The sequence below is a fragment of the Falco cherrug genome, chromosome 5 (assembly GCF_023634085.1).
Source record: "Falco cherrug isolate bFalChe1 chromosome 5, bFalChe1.pri, whole genome shotgun sequence".
NCBI lineage: Eukaryota > Metazoa > Chordata > Aves > Falconiformes > Falconidae > Falco > Falco cherrug.
This window is the reverse complement of record NC_073701.1, coordinates 54,410,972-54,429,019: the sequence shown is the minus strand read 5'-3', so window position 1 is coordinate 54,429,019 and position 18,048 is coordinate 54,410,972. Positions and strand designations below refer to the sequence as shown.

General features: G+C 40.8%; 1 protein-coding gene and 1 long non-coding RNA gene across 3 annotated transcripts in view; one reads left to right on the top strand and one right to left on the bottom strand.

Annotated features, from left to right (window-relative positions):
- PPM1H (protein phosphatase, Mg2+/Mn2+ dependent 1H) overlaps positions 1-6,461 on the top strand; it is a 144,505-nt gene extending 138,044 nt beyond the window's left edge. Inside the window, exon 10 of the mRNA XM_055711691.1 lies at positions 3,110-6,461. Within this exon, the coding sequence (XP_055567666.1) occupies positions 3,110-3,131 (22 nt within the window). The 3' untranslated portion in view covers positions 3,132-6,461. The remainder of the gene's footprint in view (positions 1-3,109) is intronic.
- Positions 27-17,758, bottom strand: LOC114017228 (uncharacterized). 2 transcript variants are annotated; one of them, XR_003562140.2, is made up of 4 exons: positions 12,704-17,758; positions 12,304-12,421; positions 7,424-7,603; positions 27-1,637 (listed from the first exon to the last, which is right to left on the bottom strand). It is a non-coding gene; the product is annotated as an uncharacterized LOC114017228 (long non-coding RNA). The 2 variants fall into 2 exon arrangements; XR_003562139.2 differs by having other exon boundaries at positions 12,304-17,758.
- Positions 17,759-18,048: the final 290 nt, after the last annotated feature.

The window sequence follows — 18,048 nt, the reverse complement described above, 5'->3', positions numbered from 1 at the left end:
AAGAAGCTGCTGCTTGCTGGTACCAGCCTCGAGCCCGAGTCAAGTATTTCAGTGCTCATGCATTGTTAGTCTTCATTATTTGGTAACATGGTGTCAACACACATACCAATCATTATGAAACCACTGAGTACAATGCGGTGGAAATAAATTTCCAGTGTAGCATTAGCTGAAATTTAAAAGTGACGTTTTCAGGCAATGGAAGGTGCACCTTCCCATTCCAGGGGTGTTTTTAAAGGTACCACAGGAGAGATAGGTTAGTGGAGCGTGTGATTTTGGTGGGAGCAAACTGGGTGGTGACTTCTCAGAGCAGAATCTCACGGGCACTGGTATGACTTTGTGAATCAGCCTCCACTGTGTGTGTTGTTGATCTGAGGTGTTGCCATCAGCCATCCTGCTTTTCTGCAGCAACTGAGCCCAGGCTGAGTTGTGTTAGCTGTCAGCCACTCTCCTGGAAAGGGCAGAAGTACAGTATCAGTTATCAATATCAATTACCATCAAATAATAAATTCTGAGAACTTAAAAGAGTAATAAAAAGTTTCCTACTCGGATGTATGTGAATGAAACTATGCTCTGATGCTTTTTGGTTTGCTTTTTTGCAAAGTATCTGTTATACATTTACATGTTTGCCCCTGTAGAGTGGCTCTGGTGCGTCTTTGATACACTGCATTAGTACTTGGGCTTTCACTTCTATCTGCTTTCAGTAGGAGCTGCTTCTGTGCTTGCACTGTGGTCTGTGCTCTGCTTCAAGGTATGGTATAAATACATATACACACCCAAGCCTCATATAAATAGGAGGCGGGAGTCATTTGTTGGGGAGGTGTTACGTGAGAATAATTAAAAGCATTTCCAATTCCCTGTATAGGCTGAATTATTTTGGGAGTCACAGCATTACTAACCACTGATGGCAGGGAGGATCCAAGGTGCACAGTACCACTTTCCAGATAGACACAGGATGGATATTGCCATGGTCAGACTTGCAGCTGCTCTAGGGCTCAGCGAAGCTCCTGAGTTAGGAGAAGGCAGCTCAGCTCCTCCAACTGGAGCAAGTTAGGCACCAAGTCCAAATTTTAGACCCTTGGCATGTCATCTTGGTTACTGCCTGATGCCGGCAGCGCTGGGTTTTTTGCGTGTGAAGTTCCCGTAGTATCTGAAACTGTTCAAACCTTAGCAGCAAGGAACCTCAGTCCGGAGTTACTTGTGTATTCGTACAGCTGTTGCAGAGTGCCATGTCCTTGCCTGCACATAGGCACTGTTTAGAAAGTCAGGCAAGTCCTTGTCCTTCCTTGGACAACAGCAAGGGAAGGACGTAGTAGGCCACGTAGTTCAGGTTAGCTGACAGTGCAATGTAACGCTGTCTTCTGGTGCCTAGTCCAGTCCAATTTCTAGAAACTCAAACCCAAGAAGCTTCTGCCATTCTCTTGTGAATAGTGTTGCAGAAGGTAGTACAGCCATGTTGAACATTTTCTTTTGCACTGCAGCTTAAATCTTTGTTCAATTTGATGAAGAAAGTAGTTAGAAATTTAATTTACACCTTAGGTGAGGCAGACAACCATCATTTAGTACGTTGAGGCAATGACGCTTCCTTCATGAACACAAAAGCTTGTTGTCTGAGAGGGTTGGTGTTCAGTGGTCTTGTGCTGGGAAGAAAAAAAATTGTTTTAAAAATTTGTAAAAGAACATCAGGGCTAACAAGCTAAAGGGAGGGTGGTCAGTCTGCTGTTAGTTTTGGATTTCCATGTTAAAAGTTAATTCCATGTTAAAATACGACAAGAGACATCTGCGAGGTACAGTCAACTCTGCGCCTCCGGGATATTTTTGAAGAACTGCGCTTGATGTTTGGGCAGATTTTGGCTTTGAACTTTTGCTAGGTTTTTAAAGAACACTACACACTCCAAGCAGATCTGCTGTGTTTCTTCCTGTCCTCGGTGTTTTGCTTTTATTTTACATTTTATGTACAAATACTTGCAAAGTTTTTGTATCGAACATGAATTGCAAACTTTGTGGAGTTGTTGTTCCTCCCCAATATTTTTGGTGTGTAAATAGTTTTCCTCCATGTGTCTTAGATGAAGATACAGTGATGTGGCTACTATAGAGAGAGTGACCAAACGATGCTGTAACTGTGCTGCTGTATTTCTACCTGTGACGTACTTGAAGGAGGATGCCCTTGTCCACCTCCATTCTCACTCTTTTTTTCTTTTTCTCTCTCTCTTTTTTTAACCATTGCTGATGGTGTTCTTTCATAGGTGTCTTATTTTGGTTTGGGACTTTTTTTTTTTTTAATAGCTGCCACTTTTTTCTTTTCCTTCATTGGACAAGTCATCTTGTTTTGAGATCTGTACAACTGTCTAGGTTTTATAGTCCTGAAGAAATGGAGGACTGCTGGAGGAAGAGGTTTTGGACCAATGTACTTCTGCTTTGTGACTGTGAAATGTTAAATCTTTTTGTAACCTAAGAACAAAAAATGTTTAGTAAAGGGATATATTTTGTGGTTTTTGAAACTTTTCAGTGCAATGAACAAAAGAGGAGGATGCTAAAGAAGTGTATGCGCAAAGTTTTAAAATAAAATTTTAAATTATATATTATATATATCCTTTTATATCTATAATCATTATTATTCTGCCTTTGTCTTGAAGAATGCCTAAGTCTTTTTGTGTGTATTATGAATCGGGCAATGTGGACAAGTAGCATGCTCTGCTTTACAAGGGAATGAATGATTCACCGACAAAAAGTCTCACTCTGGATTTAATGAAGTAAATCCCTATGAGGTGCATTGGTGTATGGGTTGATCTGGAAGGGTTCAGCTGTAGGATAACTGTGAGAGTTGTGTGCTGCCGTCAGATTATGATTCATTGCTCAGACTGCCAGTTGCCACGTTCTGCCTCAATGAAGAGCTATGCAAAGTGATCAGCTATCAGCACTCTGTGGCATGAGACACTGGGTGTAATTTTTTAAAATGTCAATGTAAGTTTTTCCCTCATCCCCAGTTCCTCAGGAATCACTGTCTCAAATTCTGCTCTGACTTTATGTTAGAGTCAAACCGAGGGTGAATTCATAGATTCCACTGAAGCAAGCTGTCCTGGTTATTTAGTAACCAAAGATGTTTTTGAAGGTACTGCAGATGCAGGAACTAACACGGGCCTATTTGCATGGTACCAGCACAGAGCCACCACCAACGCCCATCAGAGGTGCCAGCAAGAGAATGAGAGCTGGGTATGTATCTACTGTTTATGTCTTTGAAATATTGCATTGTAGCACAAGCAGTTCTCCTGATTCCTATTTCACCTCATACTTTGTAGAAGAGCAGTGAAAACATTTTTTGTAGTATTACCCCAGTTTTCTAAATGGTCTCTATGCCTGTTGCATGTGTTACTTTCACTCTGCTGCTTCTCACTCTCCCCTTAAGTCCTACAGTTTATTACTGCAGTCCGACTGCTTTGTCAAGTTTAAAATTGCTGTGCAATTAAAACTTCAGCACAGCTTTTCCTGGCTTGATGGTGTCAGCTGACTAAAGAAGTGTTGGTAGCATGCAGTGACAGGGAACTGCTGCGTGTCAAGAGAACCTAAAGGAGCTTGCTCCACATCATCCTGTTGCTTTCGCATCTCTGATGCCCTAAATTCTATAAGCTTGTAGATCAGGTAAGGCTTGTTGTTTTCGTGGCTTTTTAGGTAATAGATAGAACTCTTCAAATCTGGACATCAGTTGCTAGAATTCCTGTAGGCAATACATCAGTGCTTAGCCAAAAAATATATTCATGGTATTCCACTGCATATACGGAGTTAACTAAAGCGACATAAGGGAACAATCCCAGTAATTTATTGTATTTTGTACAGTTTCTGTAAAACTGAGGACTGAAGTTTCATCTTCTTAATGTATCCTCATAGAGCAGTGTACCTTCACAAAAAGTTTACTTCATGCTATTACACTGCAGCTTTTATGGATTCCAGAGTTTCTTGCACACTTTCCAGGAAGGCTTATATAAACCAAAGTTACTGCACATCCTGTTCTTGTTAGAGGGAAGGATGAAGGCTTTTTGAAAGTCCTCTACTTTGGAAAACAAAGGATGACATAACGTTTAAAGGACATAAAATGATTTCAGGAGACACAGTGCTTTGAGGACAAGTTTAATAAAAAGAAGTATTAGCAAGGTAGACAAAATGCGTCTACAGGTAGATAAAGAACATATGATTTGGAGACTCAATAATTTAAGAAAAATTAATCATAAATTTGAAGCTGCAGAAATAGCCTACAGCACTCTGCCACAAAATAGTAAGAGGAGAGGGAGGAAGCTGCAGTAGAAAAAATAATTAGATCTTTACTGCAGCTAATTTAAGACTGATTATTTAGATGCATAGACAGATGAGATCTCTGAACCTTCATCAATTTGAGGCCACCTAAGATTAGAATTACATTATTTTTCTTTGGTGTATTAGCACATAGTTTCGCAGGCTTTAAAGAGTCAAAACATCCCTGACCTTTACCCCTGAGCATTTATTCCCTTAAGGGATTAAGGGATTGCCTTCTACTGCTTATGGTGGTGTTCTTTAAAGATGGTACTACAACCATCTGTAAAGGTTTAGCATCACATCATCCCTGAGCTTCAAGTGATCCTTGGATTTACCAATCTGTTGGTTGGGTTTTCTTCTTGTCTGTGGTAAATCAAGGCCTTTCCCAACAGGCTCTACTCAGACAGAGCACCTTTCCGGTTCAGTTATGCTGTGGGTAGCAGTTTTCTTTCCTTCTCCTTACTGCGCTCCTCTCTGATTTAAAGCATTTTGTAGAAGTTAATTGCTGTTTGAGATGTGCCACCAAGTCCTTGGCCATCCACCTCCCCCCCACCACCCCCTGTGGGTGAAGGGACACTGACAGCATCACCAGCAACGCAGGGATTGCTGGTAGCCAAAGGGAAGCCCCCTGGAAAGGGAAACGAGTTCTTTGTTAACCTAACATTGCTCATTACCTCAAAATGAGAACTTGCATGCGTGTAATACGTTAGTTTTCCTATTTGAAAGGGGACACTTTAAGGGGTTTAAGTTGATTTCAGAGGATTCAACTTTCTGAGCTGTTGTTACCCCAGTTCTTTGGCCCAGTTATTCCCTGGGGCAACTACTTTTCCTTGCCAAATTAAGAGCTGGCTGGGAGATCCAAAGGTTATCACACAAGCCAAGATGTAGCATTTAGCTTCTGATGTGACAGTTGTTGCTTATTTCTGTAATTATTGCTACAACTTTGGAGGGAATAAGCCAAAAAGCCTGCAAGTTTGCTATTTTTGCTTTAGGAAGGTAAGACTTCAGATTATGGAAATTCTGCAAGATATCCATGAGTAAAATTACAAGAAAAGATACTGTTTTTCCCATGAGAGTAACTGTTGAAGACAAATGACTAGGCAGCCACCCTCGTCAAGTAGCACAAATTGTTCCTAAACAGAGAACATTTCTCTGCGCAGTATAATACTCAATAAAGCTCAGGGATGTAAAAGCAGCTGACACACTAGCAGTCGTTTCAGTCTCTTCAGAAATTTAGACTGACTCTGCCCATCCAGATCTCTTAAATGTGTATCGGTTTAATTTTTAATCCTGCAGCCCTCTGCAGCTGGGGCACCTTGACAGATGTGGGTTGAGGCAGCTGTTTCACCGTACAGTGCAGTGTCACAGCACGTACTGGGATGGGGAAGGGGAGACAAGAAGAAGCCAAATCCACTTGCAGTTCTCCAGGATCTAGAAGCAGACAAATCAGTTACTCAAATACGGAATTGTCAAAGAATGTACAAAGAGTGGGGAACTGCTACATCTGCAAGCAGTTTAGACATTGATTCTGAAAGATCCTGTCGTCCCCGCGTTATGCCTGTTTACTTTTGTTCCTGGGTTGGCACTGCAGCTAATTGCACCAAATGTCTCATTTCTTACCATCCTCCAGCTTTCCCTAGAGCTTTGTCAGCCAAATGTCAACTGCATCTCATCTAGCTGAGATCAAGGTACTCCACGAACAAGCTCCTAATACAAACTTCTTATGCTGCATTTTCTGAGGATTGCATTCACTTTGCTCCCAATTTAAAAAAATAAATTTACTCTGCTGGTCTTTGCACCCCCTCTTAGTGCTTGTTTTTCACCAGCATTCATGCAATTGAATTTTACATCTGGGAATTCAGAATATGTTAGAAGAGCTGGAACATCATTCTTACCTTTCTCTACTTGAGCACCAGCATAGAAGCAGTTTAAATCAGCCAGACAAGAATCAAAACACACTCTTCAAACTAAGTCTCATGTCCAGACTTACAAGTATTTTATGAATGGGAAAAATATGAAACACAATGCTCAGACAGTAAATTTTGCTGTGGTTACATTTTTCTAAGAATGGTGTTTTAGCGAAGGTCTGTTTAGCACCAAAAAAAAAAAAAAAAAGAAGAAAGGAGTAAAAAAAAATAATTATGGTTATATAAAATTGCCCAGTAGTGCTTCTCTACTACCTCTCCTGCAAGATTTCCCTGGTGCTGTCTTCCCTAGGAAAGCAGGCAGCACGGGACTCAGGTACACAGTCAGTTATGAAATGGGAAAGGCAACACCCAGGCAGAGACCAAGTTCTAGTAAATAAGCTTTTGTAGAATAATTAAATTGAATTTATAACTTTATGTATGAAGTATGTATATAGGAAAAAATTGGCAAGGAACTCTTGAGTAGCAACTAAGATGTTGAAAGATGTGATCTCTTTGTGACTGTTCCAGGAGCTGAAAGCAAACAGTGGTCTGTAAATACACGTATTTTAGCTGTCAGTTACCCAGAATACAGTTAAGTACAGATTTGCACTTCTGTTAACAAACCCTCCACCTTTTAGGAGGATTAGTGGGGAGGAAATGGCAAGACACCCCTTTCTCAAGGTGTCTCATCCTCAACAGAAACAAAACTGAGTTCTAAAAATTGAACTGGGAATAACACAATTTTGTTCATCCTTTGGAGGATTCAGCAGCTACCTCTGCACTGAAAGCCTCCTGCATCCACAGGTCCTGGTGCTGCACCATCCTGTGGCCATCAGATGGGCCTGTGAAGCCACCTGCCCGGCCAGCAGCAGCCGGCATCCCAGTGATAGCGGAGACTACACTTCCTAGGGACCTGCAAGGGTAAGCAGTGGCTAAACAACGGTAGGACACAAACATCTACATAGATGGTTAAATCCTTCAATACAGCCCTTTTTTTTTTTTTTTTTTTTTTTTTTTTTTTTCCTTAAGAAAACTGGTATTTGCACACTACCCAAAACAAGGCTCAGGAGCGAGAACACCAGCTCCTGTAAACCTCACAGAGTCACTGCTCTTCCAGTTAGGAAAACAGAAAAGGGAGAGACTCCTCTCTTCGTCTGCCCTGGAAGGAAGCAAAGAGAAAGAAAAGCGTGGCTTTGCTAGCAGTCAAGAGCCTGCACTGCCGCTGGACTTACGGTCATGGTCTGCCTCACAAATGGAGTTTGGTAGCGGGGCTTGAGGTTCTGGGGTCTCCTCCTTGTGGTGCTGGGCTGTAGTTGGCACTCAGCGATGCTAGTTGTTGTCTCACAACAGCTGAGGTAGAGTTTGTTGCTTTTCACCAATCCTGAGTTACTCCTAAAGTAATCCTGAGGTTTCTGGAGAAACAGTTATGATTGATTTTTTTTTTTTTTTTTGATGCATTTAGAGCCATAACATGATGATTGCATAACAGCCTCACCCAGCAACTGTTCATACTCTCCCTTGCCCTCCCCCATAACATAAGATGCTATGTGCAACAAGCCACTTGCTACCAGGAAGGGGATTCATTTCTAAGAGGCATATATGTAAAGGAAAACAAATGCTTTGAGGATGTTGCTGGGGCTCTGTGTGACCTGCATCGGGGATGAAGTACAAACCTCAACGTTGCAGGCATATCCCAGGGTCGCGTTCACAAGGCACAGGGAAGCAACGGGGGAAGGACGTGAGCAGAGCATGAGCAGCTCTGTTGCTTCTTGTGAAAATAAACTCTAATAGCAATTAAGGGAAAGGAGTAGAAAGTTAATAAGGCAGTAAAGAGTTTTCCAAATTGGTCACAAACCATTGGTTTATCCCTTGTAAAGCTCAGCTGACAAGGATTCTCTCATCCCTTTGTCCCCCTATCTCTTTCAATGATCATCCTTCTTCATGCAAATGTAGATGGAAAGGGGGAACAGTGAAAGGTTAAAATGGAAGCAGGCTATCTTTCATCGACATGGTAATTTTGCTGCTTGGCTCCATGCCAAATGCTCACTGCAGCCACTAGCTGCCATTCCAACATGAGTGAAAGGATCTTTAATAAGAGTGTAAATAAAAGCCAGGCTGAGAAATGAGTTTTCCATCCCAGCAATCGCTGGCCTAACCTCTGCTGTAAATAGTCTCTCAGAGCAGCACAGATGGAGTACCAGCACCTGGGGATCAAGGCAATCTCTGCACAGTGCAATTTAAACAGCTGGGTACAATTGAAACATGAATTAGCAGGGATAGACGGAGGGGTTCCATTTTGTGCGCTAGGTAAAAACAAATAATTCAGTCCTTTTTCCCCTTTAAAAAAAGGAGGGGGGGGGAGAACTTTTGACATGATCTTGTGGGAGGTGCTCTTTGCTGCAGCTGTTAGATTAATTTAACCATGAGAATTTCCCACAAGGCGCTGTAAAAACAGAGCCCTAATTTATGATCATTGATTTAACAGCTTGAAAGTGATTTATCTGACCTCAGTAAAGATAGCGAGGACACCAGAAGAATGATCGGTCATTCTGGGCTTTGTGTGGCTGTGATTGGCCTTATTAATTTAGAGCAGAAGGTCTGTTTCAGTGTCTTATTGAGACAGTCAAAGGCAGTTGGCAACTGAACTATTTTAAATACTTTTTTTTTTTATTTTAAGCATTACTAATGCTGCTAAGTACTAAGAATTCATTCCACATGGAAAAGATCCTCATTAGTTAAGAAATGGTAAGGCTTCTTTTAGAACTGCACACAAACAGACGCCTGGTCTTGGATTTGCAAGTTGTTTTTTCTTAGGTATTTTTTTTTCTGTTGTTGGGAATCTAAAGCACACTGTGAAATGGAATTGTTAAGCATTACAGTAAATGAGAATAACTTTGGAAGAGATAAAAGAGGTTGGCATAAGGGATTGCTGTCTCTTGCTCTTTTTTAAAGGTAGATTTCAGAAACACCTAAACACATATTTTACTTTTTTTATCATTCGCTCCTCTTTATGGAAGTTATAGAGCGTTGACAAGTAAATAGATCTAGGTTTTGTTTTAGAAGAATATGCTTTTGGTTAAAATGAGTGTAGCATCCACTACTGAAATGTCACAACCGAGTGATGCAATTTCTTCACACAAATAAGAGGAGAAAGGATGAAAGGCAAAGGGAAAGGTGAGCGCTCTTGCTCTCTCTCTCAAAGAGTAATTGTTTTTAAGAGGAGCGTGAAATGACATACAGATGCTGTAATAGTTTACCTACACCAGAAAATTTGAATACAGAAAAAAGTGTGTCTGCACAAGCGTATACACATGTGCAGAAATCACACAGGAGGTGCCAAAACTCTTCCTTGTATTTAGAGCACTAACCAGGAAAATGGGCTGGGAGCAGTCGAGTGCCAATTTATCTTGCCACCTGGACTGATGTATGGTTGGGTTAAATGTCACTGATTTGGATGGTTCTGCATTTCATTCACTGCTGGATTATGCCCAGCTTTAAAGCCCATCTACAAGGATCTCAGTAATTGTCTTGCCACTTTTCAAGGTGGGAGACAGACATGCTGCAGGCTAGGATTTCATCCAGGGGGGATGAATGCTTACAGTCATTTTGCTATCCTGATGAAATGCTATCTGACCTGAAACTAAAGTAGTCCACTTAATCTCCGTCCAACAGGGGAAAAAAGCAGAAAACAATATTTCAACCCTCCGAAATATGAAATGATAACAGTTATTTAAAAAAATAAAAAGATTGAGCCAATAGAATAAATTATGAAATATGTAGAAAAGTCCCCGCAAAATCTCATACATGTTGTCAAGAGCGTAAAGGAGAAAATGCATAAACAGCAATCTATCTCACTAAAAGTTTTGAGGGACTGATGGTAACTATAAAAACAACCCCAAAGCCCCACACAAATAAAACAAAGCTGAAGCCCACGTTAGGGGCCTGAAAAATACAGAAAGCTATATGTCAGCCTGTACATCATCTTGCCATCATCCTATGTTGCCATCAATCTTACATTGTTCCCTATAGCACACTATAGAGACAGCAGGGAGAATTCAATAAATTATATGCAGTATTACTTTCCTTAAATTCAAATTTATGGGCAAAAAAATTAATAAGGTGAATAGCACACTAAAATGTTTCTACACACTCTTTAACCCATGACAACAGTCTCCTAAGTAAAAAAATCTTCAGAGTACTGACCTGCCTACTAACAAATCTTTGTTCCTCCCAAAATAACACTAGGTATTTTTTCCCACTTAAAGAAGCCCATTCTGGATGGCTTCAGATCTAATTCTGGAAAATGACAGATAAGCATCTTCAACAGCATAGATGTCACAAACACTTCTAAAGGAATGACTGCTTTTTAGCAAATGGATCACTTTTTTTTTTTTTAATGCCTTAATTTACCACTGACTTCATTCTAACACTTGACACTATGGCACACATAGATGTACATGAGACTTACAGGTTAGTTTAAAAGCACAAGTATTTTTCATTTATCATCACAGAAACAACAACTTAAAAGACATTCTCTTTTACGGGCTATATTCCACATGATATTCTGGAATACTGTTCATCTCGGAGCTCACATTTAATATTCCTAAGGATGGCTTAATTGGCATCTCAGGGTCTAAACTGTGCTGTGACTTTACTGCTGAAGCACATGCAGTTCAGGACCAGAATATATAGAATCCCATTTGGCTTCTATTAAAAGAAAAAAAAACACCAAAAAAACACCAAAAACCCAAACTAGCTTCAGTTACCATGTTCACAATATTCTTGCTTTAGCAAGAGCCAGAGAAACCATTTGAGATGACCAAATCTTTGAAAAAATTCTAATAACCGACGAGCCTGCTGAGGTGAGCCTTTACACATCTTCCTCCTCCTTTTCTTTGTACTTCTAATAACCATTTGCACGAAAGGTGCAAGAGGAATCTGCAGACAATATGCTGAAGTGCCAGCGCATTTACGATTCAAACAAGGAAAGAGACCACCCCTTCCTCTGGTGTTGCTTGACCTTCCCAGCTCTGGATCAATCCACAACCCTCCCAGTCCTGCTTATGGTGTGCGGGCTCCCAACAGCAAAGACCAGAAGCAGACTTCTCTTGGAAAACACTAGAAGGAAATCAGCCTAAGGCTGCAAATAAAGCCACTTCTAGACAGTTGCATATAAACCACAACAAAACATGGTGTTGCAAGTCTCTTAATATACCCATGGCTTAAGAAAGGACACTGCTTGGGGGTTTGCTGGACTCAAATTATCATAGAATCATAGAATAGTTTGGGCTGGGAGGGACCTAAACAACCAACTAGTTCCAGCCCCCCTGCCATGGGCAGGGACACCTTCCACTAGACCAGGTTGCTCACAGCCCCATCCAGCCTGGCCTTGAACACTTCCAGGGATGGGGCATCCACAGCTTCTCTGGGCAGCCTGTTCCAGTGCCTCACCAGCCTCACAGTCAATAATGTCTTCCTGACAACTTATCTACATCTACTCTCTTTTAGTTTAAAACCATTACCCCTGGTCCTATCAAATTACGTGGTGTGACCAGGAAAAGTCCAGTTCTTCCCGAGGAGCAGACAGCAGAAATAGAACTGGCTTTGTGAGCACCCCTCCGCAATCCTCTAGTCAAAATGCTACAGATCTTACAGCAAAATATCACATCCACAGAAACTCATAAAACGATGTGAGAGTTAAAATCACAAGCCTAAAGTACTGCATTCACCGAGGCAGCAAGGATTGCAGGCACGAGGAAGCATTTGGAGTAAGGTCAGTGTGCACTCAGGGACACCCACCGCTGCGGGAACACGAGACGTGGCACAAGCCCACCCACCGCTGCGGCGGCACGGGCAGATGCGCAGGCAAATGCCACCACAGGAGACCAGCCACCACCACAGGGGACATGGCACAGGCAGGAGAGGAACACAAACTCAAACCAAATCTGCCTGTTACGGCAGACTGGAGATACGCTGCTCTGCGTACGAAGCTCTAGAGCTAACTCCCGCAGCTGAAATGAACGCTGTGCTCATATTCATTTCAATGCTAGGAAAATTGCTAGAATGAAGCTTATGGAACTGAATTAAGATAGGGGTGGGTTTTGTTTTTTACCTTTGCAGAAGATTTAACGGTGCTTCAATTCTCCTGGACAAAGGATCAGTTCCAATAACCTACCCAGCCTGATTCGGTGTGCAGAGGTAAAAAAAAGCCTCCACGCTGAATCTTGAAGCTGTAGGACCACGATAAGGAAAATCATTTGCAAAGCTGAATTTTGCTTCACAGAATGCATCACCGAGTCACTGGGAATTTTGTTCAACATTGAGTGATGCTGTCAATAGATCTGTGAGAGGAGGGGTCACTGGGAGTTTTGCTGGAGAGAGTGTTTATATGTCATCAGTTGCTAGTGTGCAAATGCATCATGTTGCAACAGATGGAAAGCAGTACACAACTGGCTGGGGTTTATCAAAGTGAGGGTTTGTGAGATCAAATACGTATGATCAATCTTGTTTACCTTTAGGATGAAGGTGCTGACTCCACTTCATGTGCAAAGAGCTCTCTGGTGGATTATAGCTATTACCTACAGGTATAAAAGTGTTACAGAATATATGTGTGAGTTATGCATAAAAGCAGTCTTTTAGATGGGAAGAAGGAAATAGATTGTTTACGTGGAATGCATCTGTGTAACAGAAAAATGCTGAATACTGTATTTCCTGCTTTCACTGTCCTTCCTATGGAAAAGAACTAATTGCTCATTATCATCAGTGGTAAATATAGTCAGAGCTATTTAACTTAAATTTCAGTCTGTAATGGAAACATGCTCCACCTGTAACATCGTTATCCATACCATCATTGCAGTCACAGTCATTTCTGGTGGCTAGCATTAGGCCACCTTGCCTGTCAATACAGATGATGGAAAGGTAGACACACAGGTTTTCAAGAAATTACTCAGAAGAATAACATTCCCAAAGCCGTAACTTCAACATAATTACCTGATGTTCCTAAAAATTACGCTTCATGAAAGAACCACCATTCTTGTTCTCACTATCTTCTCATTTCTACTAACGGCAGAATTTTGACATACTGTTTTTAAATACTGTTTGGATACATGTTGATCATTCACTGTTGCTGAGAAACCCTAGGCTCGTTTTTAGCATTCTTTCTGCAGATACCTTCTTAGGTGGGGATGAGCAGTAGTCCTTTACAACTGGGATGGAGAATGATTCATGTATGCATCCCATTAGTTTAGCAATGAGATATCATAGCAATTTAGTTTCACATGTTTTTCACATTGTTTTTTGTGTCTTCATCATGTTTTCTCCCCTGTCAGACCAACTAAATCTGCAAACTACAGAACAGTGAAACCACCATTTGCCAGGAGACAGAAGAACATAAAAGAAAGAGTATTGTTATAGTGGCGACATTTTTTAAACCAGGAGATGAAAACCACCAGAATCGGGGGGACAATAGGGACAGAAACCATAGAACAGCCGAAGAAGGTAACAGACACTCAAAAGCCCAGTCACAAAGACTTCATTTATGCTAGCCATTTTCATTAGATGTCCCACCACTGCACGATGTCTACACTAGCATTACAGCAACAGTTAAGCCAGGCATCAGGTTCTCCCAGGCTAAAGTCCTACTCATGCCACCACCTGGTCAAGCCTGGTTTCCTCTGGATTTGTGCCTGTAGGATGACTTCTCATGTGGATTTCAAGGTAACTGGTAAGAGTGAGCTCTTACAGCCTTGCCACTATCGGGGTCTCTCCTTTATCCAGCTGTCTAGATAAAGGCATCATTTTTTCAGAAACTTAGTATTTCTGATTTTTCATCCTGTTGGTCAAATTTGGATGAAATAGGCCAATGGATTCAGGGGTCATAAGGAAAGGCTAGCAGATGCACAATCACGTAAACCTCGTTTTCTTAGAAAGTCAGGTGAAAAGTGTTCAGCCATAGCAGAGTAATTGGTAAAAAAAGCAAGTGGAATTACCTTATAAAGCAGAACGAGCTTTGAGAAAGAAAGAACAACAAAAGAGCACGTGACTATGATTTGCTTTACCTCTCTGTTTCAAGAGGCATGGGGAAAGCTGAAATGCTTAAAAACTGCTCGGCTGCCATGTGTAACAGCGGCTTGACACTACAAAACATGGTTAACAAAAAGAAGCTGTCTTAAGACAGGATCAAGAGAAAGTCAGAGACCATCTAGATAGATGTTTAAGAGCATACAACAGGAAGGGGATCTTGAAAACATAGATTTTATTCCTGCCTGCTTTTGCAAGTGTCTCGCATAAACCCTCTCGTGAGTTTACAAAGTGCTTTCTTAAAAATTGTCTTCTGTTTTTGTTTCCTGATCCCAGAAGTTTGTCTAGGCTGATTGTTACTCTACCAGCACTATGTCTGTCTTTCTCCATGCCATGCTTTGTGATGAGCCTTCATATCCTGGGCCCTTCCTCCTTCTTTCTGTTCATGTAGGCATGGGCTGTATAAAATATATCTTAATTGCCCCCTGCATGGGTCTAAATTGAATCTCAGAAAGTATCCATAATACTAGCATACCCATTACGAAATGTTCTCTTTCTGTACTGTTCTCAGTAATCCATCAATCTCAGCACCAATTCTTGAGTCATCTGTTGATCATCACACCTTTGCCCTTCCTTCTTCAGGAAATGGGAAAATTCCACTGAAGTTTCTAGGAAATCTGTACATTTCTGTTCACTGGATCATTATAGTTTTCAGATCTAAATCTATAATTTTTATCTTAGCAAACGTACTTCTGGATCCATTCGCATGTCAGCCTACCCATTTTTCTTCAGAAGGGAGTACCAGTTACAGGCAGGCCCTCTTTCTCATGCTAACCACATCTTCCTTAGCTTCCCCATGTTTTCTTTCTTCTGTCTGCAGACCATTCTGTCACCTGTTCTTTTTCACAGTCCATTTATCATGTTCACTGTTCCTTGAGCACCAGATACTACCTTCACAGTTTTTTCCTCTTTTTTGCTGATCCTGCCTTCTCTTCGCTGCTCGTCTGCTACTCTGTTTTCTCCTTTCTCCCTTTTCGCTCCTTCAGTTAATGAAACTTGATCTGCAACTTTCTTTTTCCTTCGCTAGCCAGTCTTGTAAATCTGAACTGTACATCAGTTATTCAAAAGGTCACTTGCACTATTTGCTTGCCTTTTTTCCCCAAGTGTTCTCTTTTGGTAAATACCTACAAAAAGTCACCCATCTTATCTTCTCCTTCACTTCCATCTTGCTGTTGTCTTCAAGACTCTATCTAAACCTGTGTTGTTGTCATAAGCTGTAGCTAGAGTTTCTCTTAGAATAGATCTCTGCTTATAGAGAAGGAAATAGCAACGTTTAACTGGAATTATCCACCCTCACGTCTACATGAACTGGTTAGATGAGGTGAGAGAGCTTGGGAAATGGCAAGTACATAAACTATTTCAAAATGCGTGTGTAAGAGCTTACAGTTTAGTATTTCTCATCAAATACTAAGCTTACTGCTGGAATTTCAAGCACCAGTAGGACAATAATCAAGTAGTAGTCAACTTGATAATCAGAGCTCAAGTGCAACTAATTAAACCTGCTTTCTTTGATGGGGAAATAAACCTAATGTAGAGAAGAAATGCACTGGTGTTAGTATTAACTGGAAGAAAATTTAGAAATGTGTTCTACTAGAATCCATTCCTGCAACACACTTCTCTGTGTGTTTATTAACAGTTGTGGGCCAGTGCAGGGAGAAAAGATTCTAACCAGCATCACTTGAAATGGAGAAGAGCAAAAGTCTAGTCACTATAAATTGAATATCATGTTGATAAATGAAGAAGTCACCTGAAATAAACAAAAGCTTTGTGAGAATTTGAAGTAGTCCTGACACGAAGAAGTTAACCAAACTCAGAAAACGAAGAAAGGGTTAAGTTATAGGAACATGGAATCAGGAGATATATTTTACATTCATTACATAGTAAGGTAATACTGTTCCAACAAAAATAAAAAACATGTATTTTATGCAAGACAAATGAGGTCATTAGTTTACGTTTGAAACTGGTCTGATTTCAGTCACAGTCCTAGGATTCTCTCTAGTACAGTGCATTTTTCGAAAAAGCTAATGAAAAAGGTCACTTGGGAATGGTCAAAATAATAATAATAAAAAAGGAAAATATCATCTTTCAGGCAAAGTTTTAAAAAAGTGCCTGAATAGACGTGTTCATTTTAAGAAAATTATTTTCCACATACATGTAAAGATCCGTCCTTTTTTCAAACTGCAAAATCACTTGAAGGAGAATGGAAGTTACTTTGTAAATACGAAAAGAAAAAAAACCAGCCAAAAGGGACACTCAATAAAGAAGTGAAAATATTGCTGGAAAAAATGATCGTACTTTTCATCTTACATTTCTGCATTAAAGACTGACTTACTTACTTGCTTCTTCATTTGAAATAGCATGTTCTTACATGACGCAGTATTCATTCACTATCAAGTCAAACAGTGTAAGAACTCTGATTTCTTTCCAATATCCAAGTATCAACCTAAATGCAAGGATTTCCAACCCATCCAGCAGCCCGCCAAACTCAGGTTACATTGGATAAAAAGAGGGAGGTGAGAGGGGGAGAAAACATAATCACATGTCCTGCTTTTCAAGCAGTTCCTTGTTTTTGTGGTTAACAAGCACAGGCATTTCTGATAACCTCAGGTATGACAGCGAGACAGTCTGTTTGCTCCTTTATCTTTTTCCTGTAGGTTTTAAGACAACTAGGGCTTCCCAGGCACTTCCTAGAAATACAAAGGCAGCTGAACAACTTGTATCACACAGCAACGCCCCCGAACTACAAACGAGAAACCATGTTCCGGGTCAGGTTCAATATCAGGATTGTTTCAGAGCACTGCCTAACAGTACAGCAATTGCACCAGGCTGTGGTTTAGGTGACAGTACCGCAGCAGGTGGCTGCAGGCTCCTCAAAAAAGTGCTTACAGGTTCAATAGAAAAGGTTAGTCACTCTTCAGAATAGCTTCAGACTCCTTCCAAACCACCAGACCCACCTGCGTACCGTTGTGTTTGAGTCCTAGTTCTGTCACTAGTTCCCCAAGTCCACCTGGGGCAGCTGAAAAATCTCAGCCTGTGTTTCCTGGAAAATTCTGTAAATGGCTCCTTTCAAGCGTTGAACAAGGCAGATGAAGTTTAGCTGGTTATGCTGCAGTAGCCCACAGAGGAGTGTCCTTGGAGAGGAAAAGCAGTTTCTCAGCACTAGCTTAAGAGAAAAAACTGTTGGCACAAACACAGATGCTTAAAAATAACTGTATCATCCATGTAAAAAGGAATAAGGAATCTAAGGAAATTAGCCTTTATCACAGCTTTTCTGATTTTTTTTTTTTTTTTTTTTTTATGGTGAGCAGCAGACCATAATGTAGACTGATCTGATGGCCCGGGTTAAGTGATAAGTTTTTTGCTGTAGCAGCAGCTCAGATGCTTCTGTAAATGGAGCATATGATCTGCGTTACTTGAAAGGGATACTGACCATACCAGCAGTGGGTCCAGCAATTCCCCAGTTACTTTCTATAGCCAAAAAAGAATTACATGGCATATACACTGTTGAATTAAGAATGCTTCTAATGTTTTCAGTAATTTGGAAAAAAAAAGTATCTCCTGGCATTAAAGGGGGGGGGGGGGGGGAAGTGTTTGAGAAGACTAACTTTTGTGGTGCAGAGATCTTGGTTTTGGTTGGGTTTTTTGTTGTTCCTGTCAGTAGTTTTTTTTTTCAAACCAAAGTTTAAAAATTAAGCAAAACCCTTTGCAGCAGCAGTAGCTGAACAAGCACCCAAAGAGAAGCAATGTGCTATTCACAACCAAAGCCAATGATGATAGC